Below are 18,380 nucleotides of genomic sequence, written 5' to 3' on the forward strand. Positions count from 1 at the left end.
GACCAATGATAAATAAGGGACTTAGCTGAAGTAAAAACTTAATGAATGAATATTGTTATTCAATCGTATATGTATTGTATTTTGAAATGTTTTGTTCTTTGTTGTTTATCAGGGATCTTCAAAAGTCCAGCAAAGCGTCAGCACTTCTTCTTCACAATCTGTGGTCGAATAAGAATATCCAAAGCTTTCTTAAAAAGGTAAAAGTGCAAACGTAAGGCATACTGTGACTGTCAATGTTCATCTTAACACACGTGCAGATATCTTCACCACTTGTTTGTGCCATAGAACCTAGAACTCATTCTGCTATTAAAAAAATGTGTGGAAACAATTTTCTCTTGAAAATCAAGAGTTAATTTAACATATGATTAAGAAACAGCCACACCTTGAGCTAAACATAAAATTCTGAAGCAGAAAAAGTGAAAGCATTTTCTTGTGTATACAACTTCCTAAATGAGGTATTGATTCTTCAGATCATGGTTAAGCTTATCCAGCCATTAAATCACCAGTACAGATGTTGCTGTTTATTTTTAAAGAATTGTGACATTTAAAAAGAATGAAAACAGATGTGTATATTTAGTTCAGCTCATGTAAAGAAGTCTGAATGAACTGAATGTAAATACCGGAGTGCGTGGAGTCAGATGTGTGTTTCCTCAGGCGGTTGGGGATGTGTGTGTGTTTGGTGTGTAGTTCAGTGTCTGTCAAGCGGTTGAAGGATTAGTGTTTGGGTGGGGTTGGAGAACCAGACATGAGGTGTGTGAGAAAGCTGAAGGGTGAAAGCGGCCACACCTCAGCACAGCAGCCATTAAGGATTTGTGTGTGTGTGTGTGTGTGTGTGTGTGTGTGTGTGTGTGTGTGTGTGTGTGTGTGTGTGTGTGTGTGTGTGTGTGTGTGTGTGTGTGTGTGTGTGTGTGTGTGTGTGTGTGTGTGTGTGTGTGTGTGTTGTGTATGTGTTGTGTGTGTGTGTGTGTGTGTATGTGTGTGTGTGTGTGTGTGTGTGTGTGTGTGTGTGTGTGTGTGTGTGTGTGTGTGTGTGTGTGTCTGTGTGTGTGTGTGTCTGTGTGTGTCTGTGTCTGTCTGTCTGTCTGTCTGTCTGTCTGTCTGAAGATGACCTGAAGAATCTGAACTCACTGGTTTCATAATTCTCAGATAATGTTGAGCTAGTGCTGAAATCGGCAGACACTTTCATAGATTTAATAACGTTTATACTGTACAAACTGTATATTCTGACCTCATGCCCCTCAATTCAATTGTCATAGTACTTCATTACATTTTAAGTATTAATTCAGGTTCTCAATGTGACACAAGTCAAAATAGAATAGGGTCATCTGACCAATCAGATTAGGGTTGGTACTATTACTAGTTAGGGCCATCTGACCAATCAGAGCAGAGTATAGCCATCTGATCAATCAAATCAGAGTAGATCAGTATGACCAATTAGAGCAAAGTCATCTAAATAATCATAGCATTGTAGATCCATCTGACCAATCAGATCAAAGTTGAGCCATCTGACCAATCAAAACAGGATAGGGTCATCTGACCAATCAGATAAGATAATAGCACTATTACCAGTTAGGCCCATCTGACCAATCAAAGCAAAGTAGAGCCATCTGATCAATCCGATCAGACTAGATCAATATGACCAATTAGAGCAGAGTCATCTGACCAATTATAGCACGGTAGATCCATCTGACCAATCAGATCAGAGTTGAGCCATCTGACTAATCTAAACAGGATAGGGTCATCTGACCAATCAGATTAGATAATGGAGCTATTACCAGTTAGGGCAATCTGACCAATCAGATCAGAGTTGAGCCATCTGATCAATCAGATTAGAGTAGATCAATATGACCAATTAGAGCAGAGTCATCTGACTAATCTTAGCACAGTAGATCCATATGACCAATCAGATCACAGTCGAGCCATCTGACCAGTCAAAACAGAATAGGGTCATCTGACCAATCAGATTATATAATGGAACTATTACCAGTTAGGGCCATCTGACCAATCAGATCAGAGATGAGACATCTGACCAATCAAAGCAGAGTCGAGCCATCTGACCAATCAAAACTCAATAGGGTCATCTGACCAATCAGATCATAGTCGAGCCATCTGACCAGCCAAAACAGAATAGGGTCATCTGACCAATCAGATTAGATAATGGAGCTATTACCAGTTAGGGCAATCTGACCAATCAAATCAGAGTTGAGACATCTGACCAATCAAAGCAGAGTCGAGCCATCTGACTAATCAAAATAGATTAGGGTCATCTGATCAATCAGATTAGACAATAGCACTATTACTAGTTAAGGCCATTTGACCAATCAAAGCAGAGTAGAGTCATCTGATCAATCAGATTAGAGTAGGTCAATATGACCAATTAGAGCAGAGTCATCTGACTAATCTTAGCACAGTATATCCATCTGACCAATCAGATCACAGTCGAGGCATCTGACCAGTCAAAACAGAATAGGGTCATCTGACCAATCAGATTATATAATTGAACTATTACCAGTTAGGGCCATCTGACCAATCAGATCAGAGATGAGACATCTGACCAATCAAAGCAGAGTCGAGCCATCTGACCAATCAAAACTCAATAGGGTCATCTGACCAATCAGATCATAGTCGAGCCATCTGACCAGCCAAAACAGAATAGGGTCATTTGACCAATCAGATTAGATAATAGAGCTATTAACAGTTAGGGCCATCTGACCAATCAGATCAGAGTTGAGACATCTGACCAATCAAAGCAGAGTCGAGCCATCTGACTAATCAAAATAGAATAGGGTCATCTGATCAATCAGATTAGACAATAGGACTATTACTAGTTAAGGCCATCTGACCAATCAAAGCAGAGTAGAGCCATCTGACCAATCAGATCAGAGTAGATCAATATGACCAATTCGAGCAGAGTCATCTGACTAATCTTAGCACAGTAGATCCATCTGACCAATCAGATCAGAGTCGAAACATCTGACTAGTCAAAACAGAATAGGGTCATCTGACCTATCAGATTAGACAATAGCACTATTACCAGTTAGAGCCATCTGACCAATCAAAGCAGAGTAAAGCCATCTGACCAATCAGATCAGAGTAGATCAATATGACCAATTCGAGCAGAGTCACCTGACCAATTATAGCATGGTAGATCCATCTGACCAATCAGTTCAGACTACCTGATCAATCAGATCAGAGTCGAGCCATCTGACCAATCAAAACAGAATAGGGACATCTGACCAATCAGATTAGACAATAGCACTAGTACCAGTTTGGGCCATCTGAAGAATCAGATCAGAGTCGAGATGTCTAACCAATCAAAACAGAATAGGGTCATCTGTCCAATCAGAGCAGAGTATAGCTCTATGACTAGTTAGAGACATCAGAACAATCAAATAAAAGTGGAGTAGGGCGGAATGACCAATTAGAGCAGAGCCATCTAAATAATCATATCATTGGAACATCATCTGACCAATCAGATCAGAGTAGATCAGATTAGAGTTAGGGCAATATGACCAATTACAGAAGAGTATAGCCAATGGGTCAATAAAAGTAGAGCCATCTGACCAATAAAACAGTAGAGCCATCTGACCAGTAAGAGCAAAGTGGAGCCATATGACTAAATAGAGCAGAGCAGAGCCATCTGACCAATCAGAGCAGAGTTATCAAACCAATCAAAGCAGAGTAGTTTCATCTGATCCATCAAATCAGAGTACAGCCATCAGATCAATCAAAGCAGAGTAGAGCCACCTGACCAATTAGACCATAGAAGGGGCAATATGACCAATTAGAGCAGAGTCATCTGATGAATCAGAAAAGAGCCAATGCATTACTGAATGTTATGAGAAAATTATTATTATTCTAATGTTTTGCGTGGACATAAATTACTGTAGGACATTACAAAAATATTAGGAACCTTTCAGCACTACTGGTGATCAGTAACACTAAATGGCATCTAACATGGTTTATGTGCTTGTTTTGCAGAATGGCATGAAAAAGAAGTCCTTTGTGAATGAAGTGACGTCAGCAGCTTTCAAATCTCATCTGGTTATTGACTGAGAAGCACTTTAAAAAATGCATCTAAATTGCATTGCTTATTAATTTTGGTTAAGTCTTGCAGAAGTAATGGTAAGAATGAGCTTTTATTTCTCTCGGGGCGGTAGATGCTTTATGTTGAGAAACACAAACACTGCATACATTAGTTTCTGTTTCTCAACAATGTATTTTCATTCAGTTGATAGTGAATATGGAATTGTGTTTATTATGTTCTGAAAGGATTTAGGATCATTGTAAAAATGATTTGTACGAGTGTTACGGGCTGTTTGTGCAAGTTTAACATGTTATATATTATGTTTTATATAACAAGTGATATGTTTATCTGACCATATAAATATGATATCACATACAGCATCTCTCAGTCAGTCAGCCAGTAATTCATTCTAAGAAGTTTCCTTTGCTCGTTGACGTCTGTACAACTTTACAAACATTGTGGTTGTTGCGTTAAGGGTGTGTATCAATTTGTCATGTTTCATTACAGTTACAAGTTTCAATAAAGGTTTTAACAGCACTAGTTTGTGTCACACTTTACTATGAACTGCACAACTTTTCAAAACCACAGCATTATCAGCATGCAAGCAAGATAAACAAAGTTATTAAAGTCATTAAAAATGAAGCGGGCCACATTTGGCTGCAGTGTGAATGTAGCCATAGAGACATTCTCTGACTAACATCCAGCAGCTAAATGTGTCTGAAAAAATATTCAAAGGCTTTTGTTTTCAGAAACAGTGCAGATGTGAATGCGCCTGAATGTTCTGATTGGCTGGAGTAGACGTCGTAAAGCAGTGGTCCCCAACTTTTTCTAACTGCGGACCGGTCAACGCTTGACAGTTTTGCTGCGAACTGGGGGGTTGAAATAATAATTATAATAATAAAAGTGAATCCACTGTGTACTCATATGGAACTTTATTAGCACATTGCTCCAATATTACAATGCTATTATAACATTAGGAAGTAATAACTTTATTAACACATTGCTCTAACAATATATCATTTTATGACATCAAAAACTGTCTGTAACGCTAAATCAATGGGAGCCCTGAGCTTGTTTCTTTGCAACGAGATGGTCCCACCTAGGGGTAAAGGCAGACAAAGACACCAGAAGTGTGTTGCTTATGTCCAGTCTACTCCTTTGCCTTGTTTTGGTGGCTGTCACTGCAGAAAACCCCGCTTCACACAGATAGGATGTTGGATATGGCAACAGGGTGTTAGCGATCTCTGGGTATTCTGCCATGACTTTAATCCAGAACACCGGCAGATGAAGAACTGTAGATGAAGTAGTAAGTCACCCTTTATTATTGTCCGAGACTTAGATAATAAATAAAACAGAAATAACTAATTAATTCTTGTGCGGCCCCGGTACTGATTTGCCGTGTTTCCACTATCACGCCTAAAGCGAGCGAGCCAGGGCGAGTCAAGGCCAGTCGCATTTCCACTGTTACTTCCGGGGCCTAGTCGGGCCAAATCGGGGCTTTCTTAGGGGCCAGCAGCTGGGGCTTCGGGGCAGAGTGAAAGGAGAGGTGGGCACAGTTTTCCGATCGCACACAAGTACATGCGCCAAACACATAAACAAATAAATAAATAAGGGAAAGAAAACATCTGGAACAAATTATAGTCTGGGGTCTTTTTGCGTATGATCGCCCTTATGTTTCTCTTTTAAATGTAAGTTGCATAAAACAATAAAGTAGTTTTCATTTATAAGTGACTTTTCTTTGCTTGATGTTTCAATACCGCATAATAATCTTTACACCATATTAAAGACACAGCAGACAGTAAAGGTTTTCGAGAGTTTTTGTCAAACACTGAAACAATTTCCTTTACTTAAGATATAATAAGCAACATCTTTAAATAAAGGGAATCACCTATTTAGTGTCATAAAGCCTATAGGGAAAAGTTCATGTTTCAGTTGTCTCCGGAGCATTTGGGATGAATGTTGGACAGCGTCTGTCTAACTGAAGATGTTATAAAATACATTTTATATCGAGTTATTAACCGAGAATTTTATATATGTGGTTTTATATTATGGATGGTGCGCTCCCTGCGCTGGGTTTCTCAGTTAGTGGCAAGACCACTGGATTTCAATGCCAACAGTCGGTCGGCGAGTAAATGAATATGATGAATCAGAACACACAGGTATGTGCGTATAGACATGCATTGTGCTGCTGTACAGTAACGTGTCATTTGATTGTTTTGGTTGTCCTAATTTTAATAGTTTCGTGATGATGTGGTGTGTTTTATCTGTCTGATTCTCTGCCTGATTCCCGCTGAATTGGGCGGGTTGTGTGACGTTTGATTCGGGGGATGTTCTGGGGGCGGGGTTTGCGTGACGCGCTGCGAGCTACCAGCCCGACAGTGGAAACGCGACATGATTTCGGCCTCACTGCTCAACCACCCTAGCTCGCACTGGCCCGATAGTGGAAATGCGGCCATTGATCCACGGACTGGTACTGGTCCTCGGCCCGGGGGTTGGGGACCACTGTCATAAAGCACGTTGTAATCATGAACACACTCTTTCCAGCAATCTTCCTTCTGCGTTCACACAGAGCAGCATTCTGGGAAAATACCAGGAATGTTACAACTTCTCTTTCTGGAAAATAGCTGGAATTAATTTACAGGTATTTTCAAAAAGGGCCTGTTCACACATGATTAAAGGTCTGTTTGTGTAAAAGAAATTTGTCAGAGCAGAGTATGTCTTGTGGTAAACTGCCAATAAAAGTGACTGTCAATAAAAGTTTATGTATTTATTTGACATGGACATCAAAATACACTGGACAACCAGATGCATTTGTTTAAAGGTGCAGTAGGTGATCTTCCACAATGCTAACAGCTTAGCATAAATCTCTGAATCAAAGTCCCTCCCCTGCCGTCTAGAGCCACGCCTCCTGAAACACGAGCACCACAAAAGAACCCTTTCTCATGTGTTAAAAGCGACTAGTGCTTGTCCGGCGGCGTGCAAGCCAAACTGACATGCTATTTCAGAGTGAATATTTAGAGTGGCATGGTAAACAATAGAGGGAGAGGCTAAGCGGAATAGCGGTATTACTTGTGTGCTGTTGTTAAAGTAAATAAAATCTACATCATCGATGCTGTAAAAGGTCCCTTATGAAACTGAAAAGTCTTATCAATCTTTTATCAGAAGATTTTAGTAGCTAAACGACACTTCTATAAAGATATAACCCATTTGTAACAACAACGTTACATCAGCTTTGCGTGAAGCTAAATCTAAGAGAAATCCTTCAGCCTTTCTGTCATGCTTTTTCCAGCGTGCAAAGGTAACTCTAATATTGATTCAGGTTTTTAAAAAGTTATGATTCAGCAGGTTTTTACCGATCTCCTGCGCGCGCCCTCTCTCGTGAACGCACAGCACAAACAGCGGTGCTGTCGGTGAAGATGCGTACAAATTGCTGCGCAATTGTTCAAATCTGCATTTGCTGACAGACCGTTCAGCCAACTTATCGGAATCAGGAACGTGCACACATAGGGCTCAACCTGTGCAGTGCACATGCCCTTTTTAGTCTTAGATAGAAAGTGCCCTTCCCAAATGATCAAAAGTGCCCCGCGACCTTCAGTAGGCGCGTGACAACGTGCGCACGCGCGACGACGATGACGTCAACAACAACGACAATGACAATGACATCAACAACACCCCCCCCAGCTCTTTAATTTATCCTGCACATGCCCTTTGGACAGTCTCTGCATGGGCCTGATCGGAATTATGAGAGATGTCGGCCCGACTCTATTTAATTGGATAAACAGTTTTAAGTTTTATGCCTTACCCAAAATATATAAATACATATAAATACATTTAGATCATTTACTGTAATCATTACCATTAGACTGTGAAGAGACTTTCAACCAGCACAACAAAAATGCTTCTGAAGACAATCACCTACTGCACCTTTAAGTGTTTTAGCAAATTTGCTAATTCTCAACACGTCCACAGGAGGCTTGACAAAATTTGACACAATGGAAATATAATAAATACAAATACACAACATTATAATTCTTTACATAAAATGACTGAAGGCAAAAGCAAAGGCGACATGATCCAACAAACAGTAGACTATTAAAGCAAACACTGCTGTTTTGTTTTTAACCGCTTTTTAAGATTACTACTAACATATTTAGATTACTTTCTGATTTTAGGCTAACAGGTAAATCATTCCACAGTTTGGTTCCCTTTACAGAAAAAACAGATTGACCAAAGAAGGTCTTACACTTTGGCACTAGTCAGTCACCATTAGCAGTTGAACTCTGTGTAACTGTGAGAGGTTTGACGCCGACTGATTAGATCAGAAAACGGGATCGGAACATGATTATTTAAACATTCAAAAACCAATTTAAGATAATTCAATTTAATAAAACTAGCAAAACTAAAAAGGTTATGTTTACATAAAACTTCACAATGATGCCATCGCATAGGCTTTAAGTTTTTAGTTTTAACTTGTTTCATGAGTTCACACTTAGCTGATGATTGATAATAAAGCTTGTTTGGCATGATGTCCCAGAAGAGAGCCCTGAGCTTATAAGATCATCGAGCCCTGGGCTCCCTCCCGAGAGGGGAGTTTGAGCTCAGGTAGATCTCGATGACTCCCCCTCCTGCTTATTGTAGCTAAGTGTCAGATATGGATGCTGAAAAGGTGTACTCACAGTTTGGCTAAAATATTTTGGATTAATTGTTTAGGGTGCTTGTTTTTGAACTGTGGGAGGAAACTCGGGGAAAACCCACGCGATCACAGGGAGAACCAACCAAAATCCGCACAGATATGCAACCTGGTTTGAAAAGGAATTAAACCAGGGGCTTGCTGTGAGGCAACAGCACTAATCACTGGCCACCATGTCGCCCGTTTGAAAGGAGGGAAAGGGATCTTCAAGATGAAGATATTGAGATGAAAAAAGTCTGGTAATTTAAGTTAAGGATCCTCTGATAGGATAATTAGTCATTAGCTTAAGTTGGAACAACTGTGAACAACCATAAGCATGTGATCCTCTCGAAATTTGTTTATAAATAAACTTCACTTATATATTGAGTCAATAGTCTTCAATGTAGTTAAAGAAGCTTGCGACCAAGGTGTAATGCAATATGAAAAGTCAGAATGTCATTGTGTGCATGCATAATTTTAAAGTTTGATATGTTAAAAACCTTCTAATAAAACGAAAACAGTTTAGACTTGGCTTAACTTTCTTTCTCATATTTTTAACATGACTATCAAACTTTAAATAAATGTCTAGAGTTATGCCAAGATACTTAAATTCATTCACTTTTTTTAATAACTTTATTTAACTTTTTATTTTTTTATTTTTCTTATAGAGAAGCACATAGAAACTGTTTTCTTGACATTCAACTTCAGACAGCCCAAGCCATCTTGAAATGTGTTGTAAAGCCTGGGTCAGTTGCTCACCTGCCCGGCACGGTGTTTTAGCTGACACATAGATGACTGTGTCATCTGCATATAACTGGCAGTTGATCCCTGGGCAACAATCTGGAAGATCATTTATGTACATTGTAAACAACAATGGGCCAAGAACAGACCCTTGAGGTACTCCAATACTGTTAGAACGCACAGATGACATCACTCCGTTGACCCTCACACATTGCTGTCTTCCACCCAAATAAGACCCAAACAACTGTAAGGCTTCAGCAGACATTTTGAACTCTCTTAATTTATTTAGTAAGATAATGAGATTAACCGTGTCAAAGGCTTCCTTTAGGTCTAGAAACACTGCCCCGACTACACTACCTTTATCCAGTGACCCTTTTATTTTTTCAAGCAGATAACAGTTTGCTCTTTCTGTCAATGATATGTGGATGCAGCCTTTATGATGCAAGCTGAGATTGCATCACTCAGCATTGCAATGTCAGACACAATGCACTAAATGGAGTGATGTCACTGTGACGGGTAGGGTTAGGGGTGGGGCTAGGTGAGCACATTAAAAAGCATTGGATGCAACTGAGTCTGCAGCCAGACCCCTCTTGTTTCTGTAAAATAATTCTCTCTAAAACCAAACTGCTGTGGATAAAGCAACTGTTTAGAGTCTAAATGCTTCATTAATTGTTCCGCAACAATTTTCTCCAGCACTTTTGACACTACAGGTAGAATGGCAATAGGCCAATAGTTACAAGCAACATCCTTATTGCCAGATTTATAAATCGGTAAACAATTGCTGTCTTCCAACTAACTGTGAAGGTTTTTATTTGTATCGATAATTTTACTAAATATCTAATTGGCTCCAACAGAAAATCTTTATATCTCTTAAAGGGCACATAGGTTACCCCTGTTTTCATTTCTAATACAAGTCTTTTGTGTCCCCAGAATGTGTCTGTAAAGTTTCAGCTCAAAACACCCATCAGAGTATTTATTATAGCTGTTTGAAGTGTCTGTATTATAGCTGGGAAAAGGTTGTTGCTGTTTTTTTGCACTGGGCGCTTAAGGCTAGTCCTCCCCACCCACCGTTCTCACGTACCTGTAAGCAACATGCCTCAATCGCCGCCCGCGGCTGCCTCAGGAAGCAGATCCCATGTAACGTTTGTGAGAAATACTACAGTAAGAACTTCACCAATCAGTATTTGATGCCTTTTTTTGTGGAGTTGCAACAATGTCACACACAATGTCATTACAAAGTTCTCTCACAATTCAATTCAATTCAATTCAATTGAGCTTTATTTGTTTAGCGCTTTTACAATGTAGATTGTGTCAAAGCAGCTTCACATAAATGGTCATAGTAACTGGATCAGGGTAGTTCAGTTTTTAGTGTTTAAGTTCAGTTCAGTTTAGCTCAGTTCAGTGTGGTTTGAAGTCATTACTGAGAGTTCAAACACTGAAGAGCAAATTCATCGATGAGTAGCTTTTCAGATCCTGAACCATGCAAGCCAGTGGCAACAGCGGAGAGGGAAAAAAACTTCACTAATAGGAGAGTGAAGAAAAAAAAACCTTGAGAGGACCAGACTCAGTTCGGCACGACCATTTTAATTTCTCCGCTGGCCAAAAGTCTTGTGCAGAGCTGCAGATATCAGCAGTGGAGGCTGGAAGCTGGCCTCAGCGAAGACTCGTCACACACACCCACATCCCACACAAACACACACACACACACACACACACCCATAGCGTAGACACACACACACACATAGAGCAGACACACACACATAGCGCAGGCACACACATACACAGACACAGAGAGAAAAACAGCACATTAAGCTTTGCACTCGTTTTGCACGCATATGTAACTATGATACAGGTTAATATCCACTGCTGTATGAATATCTGTTATGTTAATGTACAAAATAAACCCGATTTAACGTCCACAAACCAGGATTGAAGCGTCTTCTTTTATAATTGTTCTGACACGCGGCTGTGCTGAAGAAGTGAATCTGAGGTGAATCGCTGTAATTCATTACACACATGCACTGTTTTAAATCATTTTAAACTTGTGAAACTCACTCTTGATCATGTTTGATGATGATCCTAGCGAACTGAACAGACCTTTTATTCCCAGTTGCTTTGCGCACATCCACTCTTGTTGATATGATTATATGCGTTACTATGGAGACATGTTAATACGCGCAGCTGTCAATCAATATTGCTGGGCGGGGGGACCGCACTCCTACGTCAAGTTGCGGTCGATTGGAAAACCGCGCGAATTGGTCCACCGTTTTATGTTGTTAAATAAAAAATAAAAAGGCTGTGTGTGTTTATATTAGCCCAATATGACGGTCTATACACTATACTTACACACGTATCTGTCCAAACAGCTTTAAAAGTAGATTTTAAAGTAGATTTTTCACCATAGGTGCCCTTTAAAGTGACTTTAGAGTTGAATTTTCAACATCAAAAGTTGACAGCAGAGATCACCATCCCATAATGCAATTCACAACCATAAATAAACAGAAAACACTCATCACAAAAATCCAAAAACTGTTAATTAACAGATATTTTTTTTCAGTGTATATGGTTTATTAAATCAACACAAAAAACAATACAATCATCTCACTTTGTATTGATGACATGCATATAATTAACATCAAAAAGAGTCATAATAATCCTCAAATAATCATAATAATATCACCAATACAGTCTTATTAGTCACTCAAAGCGTCAATGAGTCATCACTCTTTTCAGATGGCTCTTATTCTTAAACTCTCAGATGAAGACTAAATAGAGTAATTTGGAATAATTAATATATTTAAAAAAATGCATATGCAAACATGTCAGATGATCCTGTTGGGTCAGTGAGGCTGCTTTACTTCCTCAGTCCTCGTTTACTTCTAGATCCTTTGGTACTATAAGGGAAAGAAACATCAATGTGTTATTAAAAAAACATTTTATGTATCAGTGCACAATAAATTCATTTTTCATGTTATTTTTTTATTAAAGTGTAATAAAATTCAGTGTTTAGCATAATTGAGTGAACCGGTTAGAGAAAAGGAATATGTTTTTTAATTATTTTTGTCTCTTTTCATTAAAGCAACTGCATTTGCTTTGCTTAAGGTGATATATTAACCAAACTTCTTGTCAGTGTTATACACCTTGCATACTAATTAAGCATTTTTGCAGAAGCAGAAGCTAGAATAAAAGCAGTTTTTATTTTTAAAAAACTTTTTAAGGTTAAAATTATTAGCTCCTTTGAGCTAATTTTTTTTTTCGATAGTCTACAGAACAAACCATTGTTACACAATAACTTGTCTAATTACCCTAACCTGCCTAGTTAACCTACCTGTATATAACCTAGTTAAGCCTTTAAATGCCACTTTAAGCTGTATAGAAGTGTCTTGAACAATATCTACAGAATTTGGGGGAAAAATAAACTGGGGGGCTAATAATTCTGACCTCGACTGTAATTCTTGCATTGCATTGAGGATACCAGAATTGTGTGAATCGAATTTCTCATTTGAATCCAATAAATTACTAAGAGTTTTGACATTAAAGAAAACCCTCTCCTGAACATGTTTTATTAACTGCACATGAAATTGGCTATATATTCCAACACACCACATTTTGATAATACTTTTTTTTTTTTAAATAAATTTCTCAGTGAATATAGGCAATGTATTTTGATGCGTTTAAACAAAACAGATTTATTAAGCAGATACATTTATTAAAATAATATTCTAGTCAGCAAACATATTTAGAAATTAAAAGATAATACAATTAAATTCAAGCAAAATATTACAAAAATAAATTACAAACAAAACAATTTTTTTGTAATATTTTTGTTGCTCTTGATTTTTCCTCTTTTTTATTTGTATTTAATAGTTTTCTATAACATGTAAATTTGGGTGTACTAGCTTTTGGACGTCATCGTAAGTTTTTTTTTTTTTTTAAATAAGCTTATTGCTTATTATTATTATTATTTTATTTGGCTTCAGTACTGACTGATCTAATGTAATTATAATATAGTATGGGTTCCTATTAAAATATGAATTTAAGATAGAGATTTGTGGGGGGGGGGGGGTGTACTTATATAGGCTGAGCACTGTATCATTATATTATAAACACTGGAAATAAATATCTAGAAATGAAATTTTTGATATTTTGTGATTAATTAAAAAAAAAAAATTCCAGATTTATTTATGCTTTTGAATTGCATTATGAGATCTTGATTTTCCTTACAACAACTTTTAACCATGAAAAGTAAAAAAAAAGTGACTTTTATTAACATGTTTAATAGTTTAAAGTGATATATTGTGTGGGTTGGTGTTGTATATTATGCTACAAAAGTCTTGTATTAAACCGCTATCTACATTTCCTGTTATTTTACACATGTATATATCTATATTATTTCTTATACATTATATTATTTCAAACTACTAAAATGTCATTGAAAGTCACTTTGTTTAACTGTAAAGTTGAATTTTCAGTATCAAAAGTCAACAGAGTAGAGATCAACATCCCATAATGCAATTCACAACCGTAAATAAACGGAAAACACTCATCACAAAATATGGAAACTTAATTAACAGATATATTTTACAGTGTGGCTTATTTTGCTTGCACATGCGTTCTCTTAGCTCATTGGTCAAAAAATAAACGTAAAAATACTTCACATGCTTTAACCTTAAGTCTTTTAGATCCATGTATATCAGGAATGTACCCTGACCTAAACTTTACACCAGTAAAGTAGCTGTTGTTTCTTTATTTACCGGTGTTAGGATTAGTCTTATCTTGCAGCAGGTGTGTTTTCAGCAGTAGCCAGTGAAGCTGAACCAAATCTCTTATTCTTTTAGCGCTTAAAGCAGGATTTCCCAGGAGCCCCGTGTCTGTCTGACTCTCGAAACTTCCCCTGAAACAGCTGCTGGATTCTCCTGCTGATCCCTGTGTGCCCTTCCTATGGCAAGCCATTTCATATTACATCTACATGGACATACAGTCATTCATTCATTTTCCTTTGGCTTAGTCCTTTTGTTCTTTAGGGGTCACCACAGCGGAATGAACCGCCAACTTATCCAGCATATGTTTTACACAGTGGATGCCCTACCAGCTGCAACCCAGTACTGAGAAACATCCATACACATGCATTTACACTCAGAGTAAGGTTCAATGAAAAATGTGACAAGGTAAAATGTAGTCTTAAGTACTAGCTATAAATGTGTACTTAAATATGTTGAATAGATACAGTACTAGTAGTCAATCAACTGATAACAACCCTTAGGAAAACTAATCATGCTTTTGTGTATGTGTGTTACAAAACCATGATTAATTTGTGGTTACCATGATCATTGGTTTGTAAAACCACATAATCAAGTTTGTAACCACAATTTACCCATGGTTTGGCAACACTAACAAGTACTAAGCATGGCATTTGTAGTAAATCTGTGGTTATACAACCCCCCTCCCCAACCCAATAAATAAATAAAACTAACAAAACGGTTACATTTTTACTATAGTAAACCATTGTTATTTTCATAAGGAATTGACTTGATTTCTATTTTGACCTCATGAGTAAGTGCTATTAACTAATAAATACTTGTGAAAAAAACGTGTAATCTTTCTACAATAAGTATACTGTAGATGTATTATTAGTATCTAAAAAAATAAGTATGTGTGAATAATACATTTTACAAACTTGTATTTCATTATGATGATGTGTTTCCAACTTGAGCAGGATGTTAAGTCTAACTTTTGCGCTCCACCTCTATTTAATTGGAATCATATGGTTAGATTTGAATTCAATTTTACCAAAGAAAGTGTATTTTTCAACAGTGAACAGTGTTTTACAAAATAAAAGTAAATTCTGCTAGGGCGTAGATTTGCTCTTGACATTGGTGGGGATGGGTAACCCCTGAATCAGGTCACACACAGGGAAATTTCACCCGCTGTTTGTCGCTGCTTGTATCTGAAGGCAACTACAGCCTCTCATGTGACAGCAGGGAAAGGCTCAGCCAATCCCAATGGTCATATGTATTTGGAAAGAAAACGCGATTAAACCCTTTCTGCATGTCTAGGTTAATATTGACAGCGCGATGATTTTGATGAATTAAATTATTGGTGGGGACATCAATAGTTGGTGGATATTGGTGGGGACTCATCCCTTCCGTCCATGCTAATCTACGCCCCTGAAATTCTCATTTCACCTGGACTTTAAAGGTGCCGAGAAGTGCTAGAAGTAGCTCCTCCCCTTTAAAATAACCGGCCAATAGCCTTTTGTTTCATCGCAGCTCTCTTAGTGAGAGTGGTTGACCTCAAGTGCATCAAATGAGAAGCAAATGAGTAGAAGAATGGGCGGGGCAAGTCACTAGAAATCATCTGATTGGTCCGAAGATTTGATGAGAAATTGAAGTATGAGTTGACGTGAATAAAACCAATGATCAATTTAGGCGGAAGTGACAAATAACAAGCTTTACATGTATTTATCAGTTTTATATCTCCTAGTTGCAAATTTTGTCACTGATTGGTGTGCACTAGCTTAGATATCCTAAAACATATCAATACTGATACTTACATCTAACAAAATATATTTTAATTTCATGAGACCTTTAAATGTTTAGACAGCTTGCCATACCCGTCCTTGTGCCAGTTCACAAAAGTATAGCTCTACATGCGGATTCCCTCTGGAAAAAAGGCAAATCATCTTGGAACAGACTTTACAGTATCATTAGCAGAGATGTAAACCTAGAAATCCCTTTGTTCGACACCTCGTCTTCCCACAGCGGAGAACACATTTAGCAGTTTAACTTCGGCCAGATTATTAGCCAGAACATTCGGGCAAGTCAGTGCAAATTCACCATGAGTCACGCATCTGGAGCATGAGTTTCACCAAAGGCTTTTGTTAAATCCGCCGAATGACTGGGCGTTCAGTGTGTTTGGAGCAGTTGGGTAAAGTTATGGTGATTGTTGTCTATAATTAAACTACTTGACTGACTTCCACACGGCTTAGTCCAGAGCAGCTGCGACCTTACGAAACACTGATATTTAGAATTAACTAAATATACAGTATATATAGCTTTGTTACACTGTAAAAAAGTAAATAAGTGCATTCAAACCATTGGTGCATGCCAATTAGGCCGATTATATATTTTACTGGAATTTAAATGTTATTTTGCAGTAGACACACGTGTTGCAAATTGGTCATGACACAAACAACTGAAGAAATAAGCAGCAAATTGGTCTCAACGTTTGCAAATATCCACGTAACACATTTGTCGGACGTCCACTTTTTTGCAAAAAGTATGTTTGCAAATGTTGAGACCAATTTCATTCATTCATTAATTTCCATATCGGCTTAGTCCCTTTATTTATCCGGGGTTGCCACAGCGGAATGAACTGCCAACTTATCCAGCACGTTTTTACGCAGCGGATGCCCTTCCAGCTGCAACCCATTTCTGGGAAACATCCACACACACACACACACACACACACACACACACACACACACAGAATGCGTTCGCGTGGGTAAATATGTAAAATCAACACAGAAACACCAACTGAGCCGAGGTTCAAACCAGCGACCTTGTTGCTGTGAGGCGACAGCACTACCTACTGCGCCACTGCGTGGCCCGTTGAGATCAATTTGCTGCGCGTTTCTTCATTTGTTTGTGTTGTGACCGATTTGCAACACGTGTGTATGAAGCACTGCCGAATCCCATGCATATTCTCTTTGTACATCTGAATTAACGTGAAATTGAGCACAACATGCATGAGCGCAAAACCCCTCCCTGCCTCCTCCCCCTGTATAAATATGGTAATGACTCTACTTTGGCAAAACCAAATGAAAAAGCAATGGCAAAAGCAAGCAAGAAGAGAATTAAAGGTGCTCATATCTGAGATAGACCAGAAAAAAAACAGTGTTATTTGGAAGTTTGTCCTCTGAAATTAATAACAAAACAAAAAAAAATAGACGAGATTAATGCAGTGGGGTCTGAACATAGCACTGTGAATGAATTAAAAAAAGAAATGGTCCGATGTAAAGGTGCAGGTTAAGAGGAGAACAGCGACGCACCGTCAAAGTGTGGACCAAACAGGCGGGGAACAGGGAATGCTGAACTAAACCTTTTGAGGAGAGAGTTGCCTCAATTGTGGGCGACTCTTTACTGTCTGGAGTAGTATCCGTGTCTGTGGGAGACACAGATGTATTAGAGGAACACTTTGTTTGGGCGGTATAGCAGCACCCCTCAGCTCTTATCAAGGCAGCGCCACCGGCATTTCAGCTGCCTAACGCTTGTTAAGTGTGACGTCACGAGGAGCGGCTTCCGGGTCCAAGTGCTCTATTCAACTGAATGGGGAGACTCATGAAATGGTAATTATAAACGTTTACAAAGCGATTTAATACTTTCGAAAGTCACGATCGCACTATATATATCCATGCCTAATATCCGATGGCCAGAAAGTAATTCATTGTTTTATAAATTATTAAAATTTTGGTATTTGTTATGCAGCAAGCCCAGGGATTGTTGTGTACACTATGACTTTATATCAAATTAAATTTAATGTGCGATATGAATAAAAAGTGATCATAAACAAATGATTTCTCCACTCAAGTGAATGGCGACTTGGATGCAGAAACAGTATTACATACGTCACAAACACGTCACCACTTAACAAGCGGATCGCCCGCTCTACAACTGACCGAGTGCTAGAATGGGCATCATTGTATCTGCGCTCTTGGTCAGTTTGTGGGTTGTTAAGGGGGGTTTACAGCCACGTCTTTAATGGATAACCTTGGTCACCTGATATGCAATTAAATAGCTACGCTCAATAAAATAATAAAAAATAAATAAATAAAAAACTTAGCTGGGATAACATCTTTAAATACATCACTCATCAAGAAGCCACCCATCGTGCACCCTGCCACCTTGGAGCCTCCTTGCTGTCTCTCTTTCCAAATTTAGACCC

The 18,380-nt window shown here is 38.4% G+C and overlaps 4 protein-coding genes across 13 annotated transcripts in view; 2 read left to right on the top strand and 2 right to left on the bottom strand.

Moving 5' to 3' along the window:
- Positions 1-4,564, top strand: part of pkp1b (plakophilin 1b) — a 44,401-nt gene extending 39,837 nt beyond the window's left edge. The window contains exons 12-13 of the mRNA XM_087258193.1: positions 113-197; positions 3,982-4,564. Of these exons, the coding sequence (XP_087114319.1) occupies positions 113-197; positions 3,982-4,056 (160 nt within the window). The 3' untranslated portion in view covers positions 4,057-4,564. The remainder of the gene's footprint in view (positions 1-112; positions 198-3,981) is intronic.
- anks1ab (ankyrin repeat and sterile alpha motif domain containing 1Ab) overlaps positions 1-18,095 on the top strand; it is a 413,081-nt gene extending 394,986 nt beyond the window's left edge. For both annotated transcript variants that reach the window (XR_015492423.1, XR_015492424.1), the window contains one exon: positions 17,696-18,095. The gene's annotated coding sequence lies outside the window, so the exon portion shown is untranslated. The remainder of the gene's footprint in view (positions 1-17,695) is intronic.
- The window catches only part of slc12a5a (solute carrier family 12 member 5a), a 2,560,186-nt gene that overhangs the window by 700,107 nt on the left and 1,841,699 nt on the right, over positions 1-18,380 (bottom strand). The gene's annotated exons all lie outside the window — the stretch shown is intronic.
- The window catches only part of tnnt2b (troponin T type 2b (cardiac)), a 35,268-nt gene continuing 28,860 nt past the window's right edge, over positions 11,973-18,380 (bottom strand). For 8 of the 9 annotated variants that reach the window (XM_087258259.1, XM_087258254.1, XM_087258260.1 and 5 more), the window contains one exon: positions 11,992-12,331. In XM_087258259.1, coding sequence (XP_087114385.1) covers positions 12,292-12,331 — 40 coding nt within the window. In that variant the 3' untranslated portion in view covers positions 11,992-12,291. Of the gene's footprint in view, positions 12,332-18,380 lie in introns of all 9 variants that reach the window. The other variant, XM_087258253.1, reaches the window with a different exon arrangement.

The sequence above is a fragment of the Danio rerio genome, chromosome 6 (assembly GCF_052040795.2).
Source record: "Danio rerio strain M-AB ecotype USA chromosome 6, GRCz13ab, whole genome shotgun sequence".
Classification (NCBI taxonomy): Eukaryota; Metazoa; Chordata; class Actinopteri; order Cypriniformes; family Danionidae; genus Danio; species Danio rerio.